A 19,171-nucleotide genomic window follows, 5' to 3' on the forward strand; every position below is an offset into this window, starting at 1 on the left:
CCCCCCCCCCCCCCCCCCCCCCCCCGCGACATGTTCTCTTGCTTGGCTCTCTCTTTGGGGCGCCTCTGCCACTCCCCTCTCTCGTAAACCCGGTCCCCTGATGTCTTGGGTGCGGGCGTGGGTGTGGGTGTGGTGTGGGCGTGTTCATCCATGTATGTGTGTGTGTGTGTGTGTGTGTGTCTGTGTATGTATTCTGGAGGGCAACCTAAACAAGCTACATACATATCCAACTGTCCCTCCCGCCCGCCACGCCACTACCCGTTGTCGCGGCTGGTCTGTTTCTATTGTACGCTTCCGGCTTCCCATCGACCGTTGTACGCTTTCCCCCCTCCACTCCTCGAGCCCGGACCAGCACGTGTGCGCCTTACTCCCCCTTGTCGGACGCACCGCATACCACCAGCATCATACCCGTCTTCCTCCCTGGGCGATCCGCGAAGAGCTGAACGAGAACAGCGCCACACGCCTGCACGCCCGGATCACAGGACCGACCCAGACCACACCCCGAGGCAGTCTTTGTCTCTGGTCTTTGGCAAACCCCTCCCCGACTCTGGCCCTCCGCTATCATTTCTATCTTTACTGGCTGTTTTTGTTCTTGTTGACGAAACGAGACCTGGCATGCTGTAGCTTGTCCTCGCCTCCTGAAGCAGGGTTTGGGATATACGTCTGAAGCAGGGCGGAGAAAGAGAAGGCTCAAAGCAAAGGCGGAAAGAGAGAGTGTGCGTGGCAGCTGCGCCCGCCTGTCGACCTTTTTATCCGGCGTGCATATCTAGTGGGCATCGCCCGGACCTGGCCAGTCTCTTGAAAGGCACCGCGTCCCCATATCATATCCAACGTCCGTTAGCTGCACTTTTGCCCGGCTCGTTCAGACGACAAACCCCACCGACAAACAAACGAACCAGACTTGGGACGAAGGGCCATCTGTGCCAGTTCGCCCAGCAAAAACACCAACAAAGGCAGGGCTGCGCCGAGAGCCACCAAAGCCGTGGCTCCCTTCACCGTGCCTCCTCCTCCAACAACACCGCCGGGACATGACAGTTCCTGTTTCCCCCAACGCACCATAACACCGCTCTCAATGGGGATTCTAACCTGCCTCGACTCCCGACCTCGCCTGGCCTTCCCGGGCACGCCGCCAGAGCTGGTGAGCCCGAGCTCGTCGACCTACTCCTCGAGACCGTCCGAGGCCGCTCTGCCGTCACCACCACCCATGTCCAGCTATGAGCAGCCGACGGCCGAGCTGCTTCGCGGGAAGAGCCCCGAGGACTCGAGGCAATCTCCCCGGGAGCAGCAGCAGCGGCAGCAGCAGCAGCAGCAGCAACTACCGCAGCCGCCCCAACAACAACAACAACCACAGCAGCAGGAGCGTCAAGTGCTCCCGCCCCTAAGCAGCATTCTAACCCTCACCCAGGACGGACGGCCCCTGCACTCGCCCGTGTCCGAGGGCCGCCGCGCCTACTCGGCCACCGCGTCCCCGCTGGATAGGCCACACACCTCCAGCGCGTCCTCGTCGTCCTACTTCCCCTCCTCGGCCGCCACCGCCGCCGCCGCCGCCGCCGCCCCGCTGCCGCGCCTTAGGGCGGGGCCGTTCGAGCCGAGGTTAGACGAGCGGCCGTCGCTCTTCCAGCCGCTGTCGAGGGATCCGTTCCCGCGCCCGCCGCTGTCGCCCCAGTCCCGCGACGGGGAGCCCACGCATCAGCAGCAGCAGCAGCAGTACCGGCCATCGTCCGCGGCCGACAGGGGCTCAGACTACGGCCCGCCGCCGCCGCTGCCCGCTCTGCACCAACGGGGCGAGTACTCGCCGCACTCGGGCCGGGCGCAGTTGGAGCGGTACCCGGCGCCGCTGACGGGCGTCAAGCGGGAGGCGGACCAGATGAGCGGCCACCACCATCACCACCACCACTACCAGCAGCAGCAGCACACCCAGCAGCTTCAGCGCGCCCCGTCCATCCACCACCACCACCACCACGCCGCGCCGCCTCCTCCTCCTCCGCCGACTCCTCCCGCGGGCGCCATGGTGGTGGTGGTAGCGTCGTCGTCGTCGTCGTCGTCGTCGTCGAGCGAGGGCGGCATGCCGTCCAAGGACGGGCTGGGCCCCAAGATCTGGACGGGCACGCACTTCCTGCCGCGGTTCGTGCGCGCGGCCGAGGTGCCCGGCGAGGGCACGTGCTACTTCTACGACGACGGCAGCCACTGCAAGGCCGTCATCGACGGCGAGCAGGTCAACGCGCACTGGGGCGTCACAAAGGCCGGCAAGCCCCGCAAGCGGCTGGCCATCGCGTGCATCACCTGCAGGGAGAAGAAGATCAAGTGCGACCCGGACTACCCGCGCTGCGTGCAGTGCGAGAAGTTTGGGCGCGTGTGCAAGTTTAAGAATGCGTGAGTTTTTTTTTTTTTGTTGTTGTTGTTGTGTCTGTTGTACCTACATGACTCGTTGATACTGACTGTTTATATCTCTCCCCCCCCTGATAGTCCCCCGTGGCGGCAACAACACCTCCCCATCAACTCCCCCCGCCGAGATGGACGAGTCGAGGCGCCTGGGCGGCAGCATGGTGAGGCCGCCGCCCGTCATGGACGGGCCCCGGCCGGGCAGCAACTCGAGCGCCTCGGTCTCGCCGCGGACCGTGCTGAGGCCCGCGTCGCCCGACATGATGAACCCGACCCCCGCCAAGCGCCCGCGCCTCGGCGGCTTCGGCGACCACGGCTACAGCCACCACAGCCACCAGCAGCAGCAGCCCCAAGCGCCGCCCTCGTACTCGCACTACACCCACGCGCCCCAGCAGCACCCGCCGTCGCCCTACTCGCACCACCCTTACCCGCCGCCGCCCCAGCAGCAGCAGCAGCAGCACCAGGCCGAGAGGCGGCGGTCGCCCGTCATGCTCCCCCTGCCGCTGCCCGTGCCGCAGCTCCAGCGCGACCCGAGGGACGGCGGCGGCGCAAAGCCCGACTGGCACCATCGCCAGCACCAGCAGCGGCACGACCTCCCCCGCATCCACGATGACCCCCGCCGCGGCTGGCAAACAGACTCGTATGTGCACGACCCTCAGCCCCGCATCCAGCACCCACACCAGCACCAGCACCAGCACACGTATCACCACCGGCACAGCCACCATGACAACATCCCCCGCTCGCCCGCGTCGCATGAGCTGCCCCCGCTCTCCGCCTCGGCGGCCCCCGCGCGCGACGGCCGTCAGGGCCTGGACGCGCCCGTGGTCGGCGGTGGTGGTGGTGTGGATGGGCAGGCCCAGCGGCCGCACCGTCACTCCCACTAGACAGAGGGAATCTTGGAAGCAAGGCGAGAATTAAAAAGGCTCACAAAACGCGAATCCAAAAGATACGAATCCAGAAGACTCGATGCTCGCGCATAGCGGACCTGGCCTGGACGCTCCCGAAGAATTCTGTTCCCAAAACAGTGGCTTGGAGAAGAGCCTACGAGAAACAATAAGAAAAAAATCACGAAACAAAAAAAAATCCGAACAAGACGCGACGTCAATGGACGACCTCGGCGACGAACTGGGGCTTCCTCTCTGATCTCTCACAACGTCTCCGAAACGGGCAACCGCCCCCTCTCCTCATTTCCTTACCATCTTGTCTCCATTGTTCTCTATCATGCGAAGCATTTATGCCTTTTTGGCCACAAAAAAGGGTGGATTGCATTCATCCCGGCGTTGGTTTACTATTTTATGCCTGGAACTATTTTCTCTCTGTTTCCCGTCTTCGTTTCCCTGTCGATATTTATCACGTCACTATTTCTTTACACGGTTAATGAGGCGACAGCGTAGGGATGGCACCCCTGAGTCTTGGGGGGACCGGGCGAGACTTTGTGGGAATCGGGCGGGCGTCTTTGTGGGAAGGGAATGGGACGGAGATGGCATGTTTTTTTTATTTATTTTTTATCTCTCTCTTTTTCTCTGACTTTTCTTCCACTGCGGACGGATTCCACATGGAGCGGTGGGCGGCTCATGCCTACCTGGTGTCTGTGTAATATTTAGTATATATATATATACCCTGTACATTAGCAAACCACCCGCAGCTGCGGCGAACGACAGCATGGCGCTTTGAACATCATCTTGTTCCCCCCCTTGGATCTTGTCCCTGGCCTGGTGATGACGAGGTGGCCGATGAGAAGCGTGTTTAGCCGTCCAGATACGTGCGTACACAGTGGCACCCCAAGCACCTGCCTCGGCAAACCCCCAACAGGTTCCCCCACCTTGGGCAGTACAAGGGCGGCTGGTTCAGCAGCTTGCTCCGCATCTTGTCGTTCCTGCGGCTCCGCCCGACCAGCTCCCAGAGTGGGGGGGACGGACGGCAGCCCGAGCTCGAGTCTTGTGTGCTCCGCTCCCGGAAAAGCCGAGCCTGTCTCTGGGCCGCCTTGCGGGTGGCTGGGTCCCAATGTGGCGCCTTGGCGAGTGTGTGTGTGGCTTTGACTTTCACCCCGCCAGCTCCAATGGCTGGCCCACGATTGACATGACGGGGGAGCCGTTAGGATAGCCCCTGGAAATTGCGCCGCAGCACACAGCGGCGAGCTCCCCTCGTCGCAGGTCGGCAAAAGCTGGCCCTCCCGAATCCTTTGACATCTGCTGTCTGACGGCTCAGCAATCTCCAGATCTTGTTGCGCATGTCATTTAGCTTTTTTCTTTTGCTTTTTTGTCGTTGTTGCAGTTTCTTGATCCTTTGCGACGCTTATGTTATCCTCCCCCTTTTCCTCCTGGCCTCCCTCCTGCGACACTGCGTCCCCGCTGACGGGCCTGTCCGCCAAGCTTTCATCTGCGGACAGCTTGCTTCTCCGCCTATACCCATCCCATCGCGAACCGGCCCGCGCGCACCCATCGATCGAGTACACAGTAAACCTAAGCTAGCAGTCTCATACGCATTTTCTTATACCAATTGCATCACGGCTGTTCTCTAGGATCTACCCTACATCTTTTCTTTTTTTGTATACGCCATCCTGCGACCTTCTTCCTTGGATACCTCAGCCACATTTGTCATAGGAACGTACACGAGAACGAACCGATACTACGCAACCTTGGATCCCCGCGCGCGCGCGCGCGTCCCGCTGGCATGGGCTTCTTCAGCGCCTTGGCGGCAAATGCCGCTCCCATATTCCTTACCGTCTCGCCCATCTTGTCATACAGTGACCAGGCGTGGTCGATGCACAAGGCGAGGTCGAGCGCCGGGTTTTCACTGGATATTCCTCTCATTTTGATAGTGGCTTCCTTGCTTAGGTGAGTTTCCACTTGGCCCCTCCATATGACTGAGTGTTTTTTTTGTCACTGACGGGGGAGGACACGGTGGGGGTTGCCGTACAGGATATTCTACTACCCCGGCGCCCAGTTCGACCAAGCCCTGCTCGTACAGGCCGTCACAATGGTGGCCATGCAGACGATCCTGCTCAAGGTCGCACTGGACCACCGGCCCGGCCCCTCCCACAAGGGCGGCGACGCCGCGGCGCCCTTTGCCAGCTCGCAGGGCGGCGCGCTGCAAGACTTCAAGCGCCCGTACAACTTTTGGCAGTGGCGGTCTCACAAGCCGTACTGGCAGTTCATACTGTACCTGTTCATCGGCCTGACCATCCTCGAGCTCCTCCTCGCGCCGCTCCACTCCGTATACGCTCTCTACTCGCCTCTGGTCGGCTACCTCGGCCTGGCCGCCGAGGCCACGGTGCCGTTCCCGCAGATGTACGCCAACGCCCGCACCCGGTCGTGCAGGGGGTTCCGGCCCTCCATCATCGTCAGCTGGATCATGGGCGACTGCATGAAGATGTGCTGGTTCTTCACCTCGCCCACCGAGATCCCCGTGGCCTTCAAGGTCTGCGGCGTGTTCCAGGCCGCGTGCGACCTCTTCCTGGGCATGCAGTATCTCCAGTACGGCACCGGGGGCCCGGAGCCGTCCTCGAAGCGGGCCGTCGGGCTCGGGCTCGACGACGGCCACGGCCACGGCCACGGCCACGGCCACGACCACCATCACCAGGGCCATCAGATGCAGCACCTCGCCCCCAACTATGGCTACGGCGGCGGGAGCAGCTTCAAGTCGCCCAACGGACAGCTCGCGGCCGGGTTCGGGGAACCTGCGACGGGTCGTCGGACGCCCAACCCGGACAAGGGCATGCTGGACTGAGCCAACACGCCAACCCTTATCGGGTGAAGGAATCATTGGAGTCGTCCGGAGAATATGCCGCGTCGAGGAACGGAGCTTATGATCGATACCACGGCTCAGTCCCGTTCCTGTGCCGCCATCACAGCCGAGCCGATCGATTTCCTGGGGGAGCCATCCCGTGGCCATGTGGCAACTGCATGGGTAATCCCGAACCAGCACTAGCGGTGGAGCTTTTTGGCCTGTCGCTAGAATCTGTTTCTATGCCCTTTTGGGCGCCCATGACGCGAGGCCGCCGGGCTGGGGCTGGAGATTGGCCGTGTCTTGGAGTGAAGCAGAGTTAGCGGGTACTTCCAGCCTCCTGCACAAATCACGCGGCCGTGCAGTTAGAAGATACTAGAACATAAAATAAATAGATAGAATAGTAACATGAGCTTTGGTGATTTTTTTGCGAGTCTGCTTTTATGCAATTTCGGCTTTTGCTGGTCATTGTTGGCGTGGATTGAGATGCTGCCTGACGTATCGCGCTATCTGGCACTCACCCGCTCCCCCAGCGCGCTCCCGCAATCTGCCCTTGCACCCACGAGAACCCAACCAGAAACCTCTCCCACCACTCGGGATCAGCATTCGCTTCTTTTTCTGCTCCCCTTCCCTCCTTTGTTTGAGCTCGCGGGAAAATTAATATTCTCTCTAAATTTTTTGTTTCGCGCGCGTCACCTTCGGGTTTAATCGTACGTCAAGCCTCGCTGTAAGCCCCAACGCCTCGACGACATCTCCAACCTCCCATCTCGCGCGTCCATCCAGGTATTTGCGGCTTTGGTTCCCAGGTGAGCTTGCCCTTTAGTAGATACGATGTTTTTTTTCATTTGTTTTTTTTTTTCATTACTTGTCCGTTACCTTTTCGCTGGCGAAATCTCCACGCCTATCATCTTCCTCTGGTTGCCAGACTTAGACGAGCGCCCGCCCCACTTCTTCGCTCCTGCCCGCCCCCTCCCTCTCCTCCCCCACGTAGCCTTGCATATATTTCCTCCCAGATCGTGACCTCGGACTCCCAAAACTCTTACCTCTCACCTTTCCTTCTTCATCTCTCAACTTCTCTATTTTACATATCGGCTTTCTTTCGTTGCCTCTCGGCTTCCCTTCCTTACCTTGGACATCCTCACACTTCTCATCTTCCATCCCTCACCTCTCATCTCCGAACAGCCCTCCTCCTGCCTCACCACTCCCGACAGACTTGCCTACACTCCTTCAACCACCCCGCCAGCGGCATCTCCAGATCAGCCAGCCCTCCCTTCTTGACTTCATTCAGCCACTCGGTCAGCGGCATCTACAGCTCACCCAGTCCATCCTGCAAGTTACCGGAAGCGATATATATATATATCTTCCTCCACACTCGGCGCGCAATCACGCTTGATTGCTCTACTAACCGCTTCTTTGATGCCAATAGCAAGACGACGTCTTGTTCATACCAGCAGTGGTGATACCTGGCGTACAGGAAGCGAGCAAGACTTCTAGGCAACGCGCTCAGCCTCCCCTCTCTCACGACATCTCCCCGTCTTCCATTCTCTTCTGCAAGTTTCCCCCTCCCACATCTGCCCCAGCCCAGACTGCCTCGACCTGCGCGACCGCGCGCTCGCCATGCCAGACCATCCTGCTGACAACCATCTCAGGGAATACCACCATCAACAATGGCTCCCTCCAACTTTAAGACCTACGAGGCGCAGTCCCGGCTGCTCGCGGCGGTCCTTGCCAGCGCGCCGGGTCTGAAGTTGGACTTCAAAGGTACGTAAACCACCCGGCGTCAGCTTTCCATGGCTTCCTGCCCCGCTTCCTATCATCACTTCCTTTCTGGGTTTGTACCCAAGAGTAGCCCCTGTGGTTGATTCATCTCGCCTGCCCCACCCCGCGACATGCACATCTACTCTCTTTCAGTTGCTTCGATAACCTGAGACCCTGACCTCTCCCATCCATCCAGCCATAGTAAGGTACTATGGCTCAGACACGACAGCGTCTGGCCTGGAGCATCGCTTTCGGCCGATTAAGAAGCAAGTGGCTGCCATTCGTGATGCTGCCGCCAAAGGGCAAGACGTAAAGGACATGCAGGATATCTTCTTTATGAACGAAAAGGGTAAAGTTTCCTCTTCGCGCGCGTGTTTTTCACCAGGCCAAGTTGTCTAGGTTTTCGGGTCCTTTTCCCTTCAACTCGATATCTCTTGCTTCACTTTGTACCCCCCCAAACATGTAACCGCCTCACTGTTTTCTTCCCCTTCATGTACCCCATTTCACCCTTCTGTGGCTGGTGGGCTTGTATATCGGCGCCCTGTCGATCCTGTCACCGGCTGATACTGACTAATCTCCTCCCTCGTCTTGCCTTGACTTCACTTTTTATACAGAAATCCAGAAACACTATGGCGAGAGCACCGCTCAGGGACTGGAGTTCCAGTTCCGCAGCGTCAAGAGGGACGCCAAGGCGCTCAAGGACGCCGTCGCCAGGGGCGAGAACCCCGTCACCGCCGTTGGCAGGCCGGGCCCCTCCACCCCAAGCAAGCGCAAGGCGGCCGCCGCCACCCCCAGGACGGGCGGCAGCACCACCGCCAAGCGCCAGCGCAAGAAGGGTCCCGGCAGCTCCGACGACGACGATAAGGAAGTCGACTACGAGGCCATGGACGTCAAGACCCCGACGAAGCCCAAAGCCAAGGCCAACGCCGCCAACGGCCCCACCGCGGCGTCGGCCGGCAAACTGTCCGAGAGCGTCTCTTTCGACGACAGCATGAATGGCACTGATGATCCCATCGTCCTAGATGAGGATGAGGACGATCCCCTCAAGGACGAGCCCGAGCAGCCTTACGTGAAGCTTGAGAATGATCCTCTGCTGTCGCAGGGTTTCGATGAAGACTGGGACGAGATGACCGAGGGTGTCGTCTAAGCGTCTCGTCACCCCCCCGCCGACTACCCTAATCTCCTTGACGCCATCAGTATGACCGGAGAACAGAGAGGAATATCTCTTCCTGGGTAAGTGTTTCCGCCGTCGCTTCTCTCCCCCCTCCTGTTTGCCAGAAGCTCACGGGCCCGTGAGCTGGTGGCAGCCCGCTATAATGTGTGGGATTTTGACTGAACTTTTCAGCCTAGCTCATCTACCCATCCGGTGGCCCAAGTATTAGTGACAACAGCGCTTGGAGTCACAAAAAGGATTGTCGTCGGGCCCGGATATGAGAGGACCACCCAGCAGCATCCTTATCCTTCTTCATCACCTCTGGGTCTTCTCTCTTCACGTTTTATTATCTTTTATCGTCTGGGAGGAGCAGGAGGGAAAATGGACATTGGACACCTTGGGAATTGCGACTCGTCTGGACTCGCATCACCCAACACCACCATATCATTACCCCCTCCCCCACAGTTGCCTCTCGCTTGAGATATCGGCGTCGAGCACATAGCACAGCCACCCTTCATACTCGATGAACTTGTCTCTAGAGACCAGCAAAAGTTCTATATTCAATAAACCAGGTGCACTTTTCATGTCTGGAACATGCATGTGGTGTTCAACTCTGAGATGGCAGTCTATAAGAAACCCACGGGAGATGACTCTTGTCGTTGGGATCAGTGAGCGGCATCGATACACGGTAAGCTGGTCACGCACTGAGTGGATCACATCTCAATATGAATACAGGGATCTTCTTGGAAAGGGACGTTTTCGTTGTGGGAAAAGGTTGTGCTCCAAAAGACCTTATCCCCACACAGGCCTTGGAAAAGTCAACCTCTAAAAGTGAAAGGTAAGGAACCCTAATTTACGCCCAATTCTTCTCTCCCAGGTTTCACGCCCGAAACTTCCCTGGCATATGCGCTGAGTAAGAACCGCATGAACCATCCTCAATTTTCCTCCCGAGACTCAAGAAAAAACAGGGTCCGTCTCCTGGCTCAAAGTCACTCTCGCTTTATCAGCAGATCCCACAGCGCATCGGGCTCGACATAGTCGTGGTGGATGATGTTGACGAGCCACAGGTCGGCACGGAGCGACTCGAGCAGCGTCTCGCTGGGCGAGCCTTTACCATAGACCTTTGCCCACTCGGCCCAGATGCCAAAGGCCTCCTCGCTCCAGGCCCGGAAGCTGACCTCCTCGATGATGGTCGGCGTCACGATCTCCTTGCCTGGGAAGACGCCCCAGGTGACGGCGTTGGTGCCCGCCGCCTTGGCCTGGCCGTGGAGCCCGCCGGTGCTGTCCGACGAGACGAAGTCGCCGGCCGCGTTGCTGGCGTAGAAGCAGACCGAGTCACTGGTCCCGGGTTGCGACAGCCTCTCGCGCAGGACCACCCAGTCGGCGCTCGGGATGAAGAGCTCGACAAAGGCCTTTTGGAACACGAAGCCATGCGTGGGGCCCCAGCCAAAGGTAGGGTTGTCTGACTTGAGGCCGTTGACGGCCGGCTGGCTGGCGACGGTCCACCAGCCGCGCTCGTTGAGGGCCAGGAGCGGGGGGCGGATCGTGTCTGTCTCCGGGTTGAACTCCTCCTCGCTCCAGGGGATGGCCCTGAGCTCGCCGCTCAGGTGGCGCATGAATAGGGCGCTGACGTCGCGCACCGAGGCCGGGCGGCCCCAGAGCTCGACGGCCTGGGTGCCCGACATGTGCAGGCTGACGCCGTAGCCGTCGATCTCGCCGTAGGCGGGCGAGCGCGCGTCTCCCCAGCGGCCGTTGGGAAAGTCGTCCCACGTCGCCTCGCGGCCGAGCACGCCCTCTCCCTCGGAGATGGCGAGGGTGTTCGCGCGGCTGTTGATGGGCTCGGCCGGCACGCTAGCCTCGAGGGCCGTTGCCTCGTAGTCCGGGTGTGAAGCTGGGCGGCCGCTGACGATGACGCGGTTTCGGGGGTCTGAGCCGATGGAAGACTGTCTCCTTGATGACAAGGAGTGGACGCCCTGTATCGAGTGGCTCGGCGTGGCGCCGTTGACGTGGATCGCCGGCACGCCCAGCAGCGACGATGGCGCAGCCGAGGCATCGTCCGCCACGATCGCCGCCTCATCCGCAAACACTGCCTCGTCCTCACCGGGGTCGCTGGATGGGATCAGATGGGTGCGTTCTACAATGAAGGAGACGGCCTTCTCCAGGTTCAGAGTGTAAAAATGGAAGCCCTGCGGGCCCGGTGTTCTGCTCTTGACCTCCTTGACCTTCTCCACCAGTTCACTGACGATGTCTACGCCGACCTTCTTAACCTGTTCGTCATCTTTCTTTACGGCGTCCAGCCTGACCATAAGAGAGTCTGGAATCCCGGCGTGGCTGAGCTTGGTCGTTCGCTTGATCATCTGATAGTTCTGGATGGGCATCAGGCCGGGGATGATAGGGATTGTGGCAAAGGCTCCGCTGGGGTGCTCTCTTAGTGTCCTCTCGAATTTGTCGTAGGCGTCTATGTCAAAGAACAGTTGCGTCATGATGAAATCCGCACCGGCCTGGGTCTTCTCGATCAAGTATGGGAGGTCATGCTCCAGGCTCTGGTTGGTAGGGTGGCTCTCGTCGGCATGGCCCTCTGGATAGGCGGCCACACCTATACAGAAGTAGTCCCCGTGTCTCTGCTTTATGTAGCGGACAAGATCGGCAGCCCAGGTGAAAGCGGTGTCGGCAGGCTCGGAGTCTTCGGGCTCGCCGTACTCGCCAGGTCTTGGAGGGTCACCCCTCAGGGCGAGGATGTTGCGGATTCCAAGGGCGCGCGCATCATCCAGGGCCTTATCCAGCAGTTTGCGGCTCATGTTGGTACAGGTGAGGTGTAGGCAAGTGGTTAGAGCTAGCTCGCGCTGGCATATCTCTGCCAGCTCGAGCGACTTCTGCGAAGTGGAACCGCCAGCACCCCAGGTCACGTTGACAAAAAGGGGCCGGAGAGCCCGAGCCATGCGGTCGAGTCGGTCTCGTAGGTTAGAAAAGCCCATGGCCGTCTTGGGTGGGAAAAACTCGAGCGAGAAGTAGGTGGCATCGGCGGGCAGCGCCGCTATCTTGTCCGTTATCTTGTCCATGGCTGCTGCTCAGGCCTCACGGCTGGTAGGGGGCAGGCCGAGCAAGAAGTGGTAAGGAGAAGGGAAAGAAAGATGGTGAAAGATAAGGCAAAGCGCCTAGCAGTGGCCGCGTTAGAATGAATGCCTACGTAGCTGTAGGGGAAGGGGCTCTTACTTGGGTAGTGAGAAATGAACGTCCTCATCAGTTAAATAACTATCTTGGGCATGCCCCTGCGGGTCGCGAATTCGATCGGCAGTTGGATAAGTGGATGCTTGCAGCTGTGTCTTCTGGAGAGGAAGGGAGCTGAGCAGTGTATATCCGAGTCACGAGGCCGTAATGGAAATGGGAAGGCGGGGTAAGCTAGCGATGGGCCTCGACGAGACGGTTTGGGTATCAACGGATTTTCACGGAAAATAAGAACAATAGAGACGGTGCTGGATGGTCTAAGTAAGTTGGATAGTTGGATAGCTGGAGAGCAAGGTAGAAAGAAAAATAATAAGATTGCGTCGAAGAGAATGAATCGTCCCGGATGATCAAATGGCCACGTCTAGAGTTTCCCGCCAGTGTACGAGAATGCACATGAGGTATAAAAAGTTCTGCCCGCTGAGGGGGCAAGTGCAGGCCCAAGGCCGATCCCGCCCGCCCTGACGTCGGTCGGCACTTGCCTAGGTTGCCATCCCCTAGCGCTACCCGCCCACACGATTACCGCATAGGTAGCACCACATCAGTGGCTCAGGTGGTTGCATTCACCCATAGCAAGCCCTGGCTCACGAAATGCAACTGCTCCGTCACACTTGGATCTCATGTCCCACCCGCATCAATCATTTACAGATATACACGCGTAGATGTTACCCATAATTCCTTCAGAGGGATATGCATGAAGCACCCAGCTCAGCACCTGGCACCAAAAGACTGACGTCTGCGAGCCCGATATCCCGGAATGGGCCCTGAAGGAATAAAGTCAGCCTGTGAGCTACATAGCATGAGATGGCCCGATTTTCATACACGGGTCCTGTTCAGACAAATAATGAATAGCCTTTTGAGCATCCTCAAGCGCGACCTATAGCTTATGGGCTTGCCGGGAAGCCCGACCGCCCACAAGCTCGGCTGCGTCGGTTTACCAGAATAATGTCATCACTACAGGTCCGTGATCCTGGCCGACAGAGTAGATGGAACTGGGGTTAGGGAGGTGGCCGCTTACCTCGAAGGGCTGTAGCCATACGGCAGACAGAGCAAGGCGTTCACCTAGGACAAACACATGGGTCACTGTTGAGCATGTTTTCTGTATCGACCATAAGATACACGGCGCGCCGTCGGGCCACGCTAAGACATGCTACAATCCGATTTTGCGACGGGTGTTCGGCAGACGCGTGTGCAGGCGCATGTGTGCTAACAGAGCAGTCGATACATCTGCGAGCAAACATTGCGACTGGAAGAAATGTCCGGATCTTGTGTCAGGTCATCATCGGCTCATGGTGGCCGCGCAAATGGGGCCCTCGTGATGATGGTTTTAAACAAGGGCAATTTAGAGGAGTTAATCTCGACACACCGATCCGGTCGTCAGCGCCATCGAGAGAGCGTATTGCTTGCTGGCAGGCTGTCGATCTTTTGTCAAGGATCTGCGTGGTCGTTTGTGAAAGAAAAGAAGAAAAAAGTCTAAGAAGAAAATTTGGCGACCTATGTTTTGGGGACTGGGGCCCCAGCGCAAGCCACAATGGGTCCCCACCGGCAGTTGGCGCAGTCAAAATTTTCTGCCCAGAAAGCCAGCCAGAGGATGAAAATGAAGAAAATGGGAAAAAGGCTGGGGCGATGGGGCTCACCGCCTGCGACGTTGGCCGTTGGGCCAATGACGAACGAATCAGGACCCAGTAGCAGAAGCGCTGCATCACAACGGGCACAGGCGCCTTGGGTCTGTAGCACAGTGCACGAGCCGCAGCGTCAGTGAGGTGGTGCGGCACTCGTCAAGCGCAGCCAGCGCGGGTGCTCCAGCCTGCTGGCTCCAATCTGCAGTGGACGGGGAGCGCTAGCGCTAATGGATCCGGCGAAGCCACACAGCAGCCAAATCCACCATGCAGACTGCAAACCTGGAAACAGAAAAATTGTCCCGACGAAATCTCGCCGCAAACATCAAACAACCACCACATCCAAACCGCTCTCGCCCACTGCACTTCTCGCCTCTTGCGCCTCGCAGACGATACCCCTCCGTAAACCCGTAAACCAAAGAATTGGACCCTCTTTGCGCCATCAGCCCTAGGTTTCAGACTAGTCCCCGCCAAACGCCAGAGACCACACTTTTACATCACTACAAGCAACTTGCCGCTGTCGATTGTCACCGCTACGACCCGCCCTCGAATTTGGCTGTATCCTGCTTTTGACCTGGTTTTGGGGCTTGCGAAACTTGTCACACCAATCTCGAACACGCTCGCTCTCGATCGGCTCACGAACATCATCTGCCTGCCCACCTGGCTCTCCTCTCTTTCTGCCAGCCCAAAGCCCCAAGCGCCGACAACAGCCGCACCACGAGCGCCTCGCATCGGACCACGCCTAGCCCGAGAGCCGACTGCAACTGCGCCGTCGCCCACGTCTCGAGCGTCCGCAAGCGACCTCTTGCCGAGTCGAGACGGAGACTCGATTGACAAACAAGCGCCTCGTGTTTGGAGCAAAGTCGGCGGCGCCCCCTCCCCGCGTGATCAAAAATCACACACTCTCTCCTTGGACTTTCGCCAGAGAGCAGCCGCTCCCGGCCCTCCACCCTTCCTTCAGTCTCTATGGATAACCTCTGGAGTCGTCGCACCAAGTATGTTGTCCCAAGGTCGTCCGACCCTGTTCCCCGCAAAGAGGCGCAGACCCTGTCCCGCGTCCTCGCGCCCTGATGGCTGTGAATTTGCTCATCCCCGGCAATTCTCCTCCCCCTCTCCACCCAATACACTCGCGCCCGCACCCACCTCGTTGCCACCCCTTCGACCCTCATTGCTGACCCGGACGGCCAACACGTTTCAGCTCTAGCAAGCTCTCCTTATCCACAACAGGCGCCGGCCCTAGCGACTCCGCCTCCGCCCCCAACAGCTCCATCAACAACACCCGTAATGCATCCTTCTCTAGACGACTGGGCGGTGATAGCTCGGCGCATGGGAAGGGTCCGGCCCCGTACAACTCGGCCGTGACTCCCGGCGGCGGGCTCATGTCGCCCGGCGCTACTGCTGGTGGCGGCGCGAGCAGCGCCTTCGGCCTAGGGTCCGGCGCCTTTGCGTCTTTTGGCTCCGCCAAGACGCCCAAGTCGCCGGGCAACCCCTTCGAATTCGCCATGAGCGGTGGCCTGGGGAACCCTAAGACACCGGGCGCGGAGAAGGGTCCCAAGGACGGTGGTCTGGGGAGCGTCGGCGGTGGCAAGCCGGGCGCTTCGGCCAAGGGCGGCTCGCTGGCGTCGGCGTCGGCATCTGCCTCGACAGCCTCGATAGGGCCGGTGCGCCACACCCTCCGCACTCCTTGGGTCTTTTGGTTCCGGCCGCCTATCAGCAAGGCCAACGGCTACATCGAGTACGAGAAGACGCTGCATGCCATGGCCGAGGTGGGCACTGCCGAGGACTTCTTCTCGGTGTATGCGCACCTCAAGCGTCCCTCGGCCCTGCCGCTCGTGTCCGACTACCACCTGTTCCGCAAGGGCGTGCGGCCCATCTGGGAGGATGACGAGAACCGCAGGGGTGGCAAGTGGATCGTGCGCCTTAAGAAGGGCGTTGCGGACCGCTACTGGGAGGACCTCCTGTTCGCCATAGTCGGCGACCAGTTCTCCGACGCCAGCGAGGAGGTCTGCGGCGCCGTCCTCAGTGTGCGCAACGGTGAGGATATCCTCAGCGTCTGGGTTCGGAGGGACGGCGGCAAAGTGGTCAAGATTCGGTATGTGTTTCGCAGTGACATTGCCTCCGCACGCAGCTGAGTTCGCCGCTCACAATGCTAACCAAATGCTTTACTTGCCCTAGCGAAACGCTGAAACGAGTGGTTGGCTTCCCTCCCGATACAAAGGTTGAGTGGAAGAGCCATGAGGGCTCGATCCAGCAACGCTCCGCGTTGGACGAGGTCCGACGCGAGCGGGCGGCGAACAACTCGGACAAGCGCACTAAGCATGCCCAGTTCGCCGGCAACGACGACCAGAAGCAACAGGGCTACGGCGGCGGCGCCGGTGCCTCATGATAGGCGGAGTGCAAGCAGCGGGCCTCATCTCATCTTTGCCATCTTCTCTCGCAAACCATCACTCTCGAGCAGCGTCTATAAAGTGCTGTCGGTTCGATAAGATGATCAGGCAGCATGCATGGCACGCATGCACTCCCTCATTGTTTAGGCCGCAGGAGCCTGGCTAGACTTGGGGTCCGCGGCCGAGCACTCGAGAGACGAAAAGCAAAAATAAGAGAAAGGATGGGCTTTGCACGTTTTCGCGGCAAGGTACCCCGCCCATTTTATGTACACTACGAGATATCATTCTGGCCCTTTCTTGAATCACTGTTCCGCAGTCCAAGCCGAGGGAGAATCAGCACGTCTGCCAGAGTTCTCTTTTTTCTTTATCCGCTACGTGGTGCGCGACCATGAAGTGTCCTTTTTCCTCTTCCTTTTCTCTTCTCCTATCTTTTATCTCTTTATTTGACGATCACGGGGCAAGTATCCGGTACGACATTGCATGGTATACGACGCTAGGGAGGGTATTATCGGTTGGTCATTTGACAGCGGCTTGCTACTTGGTTCTCACGTTCACATCTGGGTTCAATCTTTTTTTTTCTTTCTTTTTTTCGTCTTATATATTTCCCCCCGGAGCTATGGTCGACCCCCCCGAGGTATTTGTGATATTTTATAGGCGAGCGGAGCATTGCGTGGTGGACACTTGCAAGCCCTCCGTCTTGCCGTCTCTTACGATTCAGCGATTCTCTTCTATCGATGGCTTGCCATTTACGTGTATTTTGTACTGTAGCTTCAGGTTCGAGTAGGAAGGAAGCGAGGCGGCGAAGGGAACTTATTGAAGATGATTACCAGTTTTTTATGACCATGACATGATGGATATATTCCTTCTATAACCGTGGCAGAGACGCAAAAAAAAAAAATCTTTTTCATTTCCTTCTCATGCCGCCCTCCCTTTCCTCTTGCCGTCCCTCCTCCTCTCCCAGACCTGAAGGTACGTCTCGCCCAGGTACAGCAGCTCGTCGCGGATCTTGTCGACGAACAGGTCCTGGCACACGACCCACTCGTCCCTGGCGCGGTCGCGTAGCTGCACCTTCCACGTCTTGCGCTCCTCGCTCGAGTCGGCCACGTCGTCCTTGGCCTTGACGGCCTCGTGCACCACGTTGGCGACGAGGTCGTACAGCACGGGCTCGCCGGGCGGGTGCAGGGCCGGGTCGGGCTCGACATAAGGGGCGACGTCGAGCCCGCGCGGGTCAAAGGTGACGATGGTGGGGTTCCGCTCCGACACGAACTTGTTGCGGCTGAAGCGCTTGACGTGCAGGATCAGGTAGGGGGGCAGGGGGTGCATGAGGCGGTAGCGGCGGCGGTGGTTGAGGTGCTCCTGGGCCGAGACGCCGTCGTACTTTGCCAGGATGGAGGTCAGGGGCACCTGCGGGATGATGCTGCGCTCCTCGTCGTCGCCGCCTCCTTGGAACAGCGGCGCGGGCGGCAGGTCGAGGGTGAGGAGCAAGAAGGGGCCGACGTCGACCTTGACCTCGGCCGCGTCCTCGAACCGGAGCCGGTCAAAGGCGTCGGCCTTTGCTGTGATGGCCTGCGACTCCACCTTGACGCGGCCCTGGAACACGCGCTGCACCATGCTGCTGCCCGGGCGGGTGCGGGAGCCGCCGAGGCCGAGGTGGAGGTTGTTTAGGAACCACGACAAAAAGTCGACGGGGTCCGACTGCGCCGTCAGCGTGAAGCGCTTGTTGGACAGCAGCGACACCTCCTGCAGCAGCTCGTGCGGCGACACGTGGGCCTTGAAGGCGCGCGGGTTCCAGATCTTGCGCATCAGCGTCGAGCAGCGGCGCACCAGCTCGGCCGTCTGGCTGCTGTTGTTGTTGTTGCCGCCGCCGCCGCCACCACCGCCGCCGCCACCCAGGTCCTCGAGCAGCAAAAAGTTGCGCAGCGGCGGGACGTGCGCCAGGGCCTGGACCACGACGTTGACGTAGTCGTTCTCCTTGATGTTGTTCATGCCCACGAATCCCGGCGCGTACTCGCGCCCCGCCAGCGTCCAGGCCGGCGCGGCGCGGCGGCGGTCGAGCGCCGCCACCTCGGCGCGCGTGTAGCGCGGGTCCGAGACGTACTTGATGTCGTCGAGCGACGACGACAGCACCTCGTAGCCCTCGGGCAGCACGTAGACCTTTTGGGTCTGCATGTTGATGAAGACGTGGTGGTCGTCGTCGAGCGCGTGAAAGTAGGCGTGCGACCGGGGGCCGCGGCCCTGGTAGTAGCGCCCGCACACCAGGCACGCGTACACGTTGATGTTGGACAGGCTGACGGAGCAGAGCTTCTCGAAGTCGAAGTCGAGCACGTTGCGGTCGATGGTGTCGAGGTACAGGTCGTCGTAGCCCGCCGTCGGCGCCGACTGCCGTATTGGCGCCGCCCCGCGCACCTCGTCGTCGTCGTCATCGTTGTCGTTATTATCGTTGTTGTCGTCGTCCCCGCCGCCACCCTTTGGCCCGTGGCGCTCCTCGCTGATGCGCAATCTCTCCATGGGCCATCTTGTTCCGTCGCGCTCGCCTGCGCTGTCGGCCCCGCCCTCTCTCCTGTCCCCGTTGCGTGCCTCATGCTCCTCCTCGTCTAGCCCGAGCGGGCTAGGCGTGCCCGTCTCTACCCTCGACCGTTTGGAGGCGGGAGAATCGACCCCCAGCATTTCCTCTAGCGCTTCCGACGCATGTCGCTTTTTTTGTCCGAAACTCATGGTGGCTGGCTATCCGGTAACGGCCGTCGAGCGCTGGTGGGAGAGGCGGGGTGTTCGGAAGGAAACGCCTGGGGGCGACAAGGCGATCGGTCGATGGTGAAAAAAAAAAATACAAGACTTTGCTGGGTGAGGGGGTTGCCTGGGCTGGTGGTGACATGAGGCACGGCATGGGTTCTGATGCCCCACTTTATTTTCTGTTGCGTTGCATT

The 19,171-nt window shown here is 59.5% G+C and overlaps 6 protein-coding genes across 8 annotated transcripts; 4 read left to right on the top strand and 2 right to left on the bottom strand.

The window, feature by feature from the left end:
* The first annotated feature begins 204 nt into the window (after positions 1–204).
* Positions 205–4,075, top strand: GGTG_00491. Of its 2 annotated transcripts, XM_009218239.1 has the most exons (3): positions 205–2,373; positions 2,467–3,022; positions 3,329–4,075. In XM_009218239.1, the coding sequence occupies exons 1-2, from the start codon at positions 1,073–1,075 to the stop codon at positions 2,993–2,995; spliced, it is 1,830 nt and encodes a 609-aa protein (XP_009216503.1). In that variant the 5' UTR covers positions 205–1,072; the 3' UTR covers positions 2,996–3,022; positions 3,329–4,075. The 2 variants fall into 2 exon arrangements, with proteins under 2 accessions (XP_009216503.1, XP_009216502.1); XM_009218238.1 differs by having other exon boundaries at positions 205–2,353; positions 2,514–4,075.
* Positions 4,076–4,562: 487 nt separating this feature from the next.
* Positions 4,563–6,546, top strand: GGTG_00492 (PQ loop repeat protein). The gene is made up of 2 exons (XM_009218240.1): positions 4,563–5,219; positions 5,304–6,546. Exons 1-2 carry the CDS (start codon positions 5,056–5,058, stop codon positions 6,109–6,111), a joined length of 972 nt encoding a protein of 323 aa, XP_009216504.1. The 5' UTR covers positions 4,563–5,055; the 3' UTR covers positions 6,112–6,546.
* Positions 6,547–6,691: 145 nt separating this feature from the next.
* On the top strand, positions 6,692–9,603 carry GGTG_00493. Of its 2 annotated transcripts, none has more exons than XM_009218242.1 (6): positions 6,692–6,914; positions 7,535–7,658; positions 7,758–7,869; positions 8,063–8,215; positions 8,481–9,099; positions 9,217–9,603. In XM_009218242.1, the coding sequence occupies exons 3-5, from the start codon at positions 7,776–7,778 to the stop codon at positions 9,011–9,013; spliced, it is 780 nt and encodes a 259-aa protein (XP_009216506.1). In that variant the 5' UTR covers positions 6,692–6,914; positions 7,535–7,658; positions 7,758–7,775; the 3' UTR covers positions 9,014–9,099; positions 9,217–9,603. The 2 variants fall into 2 exon arrangements, with proteins under 2 accessions (XP_009216506.1, XP_009216505.1); XM_009218241.1 differs by lacking the exon at positions 6,692–6,914 and adding an exon at positions 7,130–7,437.
* On the bottom strand, positions 9,560–13,722 carry GGTG_00494 (methylenetetrahydrofolate reductase 2). The gene is made up of 2 exons (XM_009218243.1): positions 12,233–13,722; positions 9,560–12,174 (listed from the first exon to the last, which is right to left on the bottom strand). The coding sequence occupies exon 2, from the start codon at positions 12,076–12,078 to the stop codon at positions 10,009–10,011; it is 2,070 nt and encodes a 689-aa protein (XP_009216507.1). The 5' UTR covers positions 12,079–12,174; positions 12,233–13,722; the 3' UTR covers positions 9,560–10,008.
* A 393-nt stretch (positions 13,723–14,115) lies between these two features.
* On the top strand, positions 14,116–17,114 carry GGTG_00495 (translation initiation factor eIF4E3). The gene is made up of 3 exons (XM_009218244.1): positions 14,116–14,855; positions 15,059–15,952; positions 16,036–17,114. The coding sequence occupies exons 1-3, from the start codon at positions 14,827–14,829 to the stop codon at positions 16,244–16,246; spliced, it is 1,134 nt and encodes a 377-aa protein (XP_009216508.1). The 5' UTR covers positions 14,116–14,826; the 3' UTR covers positions 16,247–17,114.
* On the bottom strand, positions 16,778–19,072 carry GGTG_00496 (U4/U6.U5 tri-snRNP-associated protein 2). Its single transcript, XM_009218245.1, has one exon. The coding sequence runs from the start codon at positions 18,960–18,962 to the stop codon at positions 17,163–17,165; it is 1,800 nt and encodes a 599-aa protein (XP_009216509.1). The 5' UTR covers positions 18,963–19,072; the 3' UTR covers positions 16,778–17,162.
* Between the last annotated feature and the right edge of the window lie 99 nt (positions 19,073–19,171).

Source organism: Gaeumannomyces tritici (assembly GCF_000145635.1).
Source record: "Gaeumannomyces tritici R3-111a-1 unplaced genomic scaffold supercont2.1, whole genome shotgun sequence".
In the NCBI taxonomy this organism is placed as follows: Eukaryota; Fungi; Ascomycota; class Sordariomycetes; order Magnaporthales; family Magnaporthaceae; genus Gaeumannomyces; species Gaeumannomyces tritici.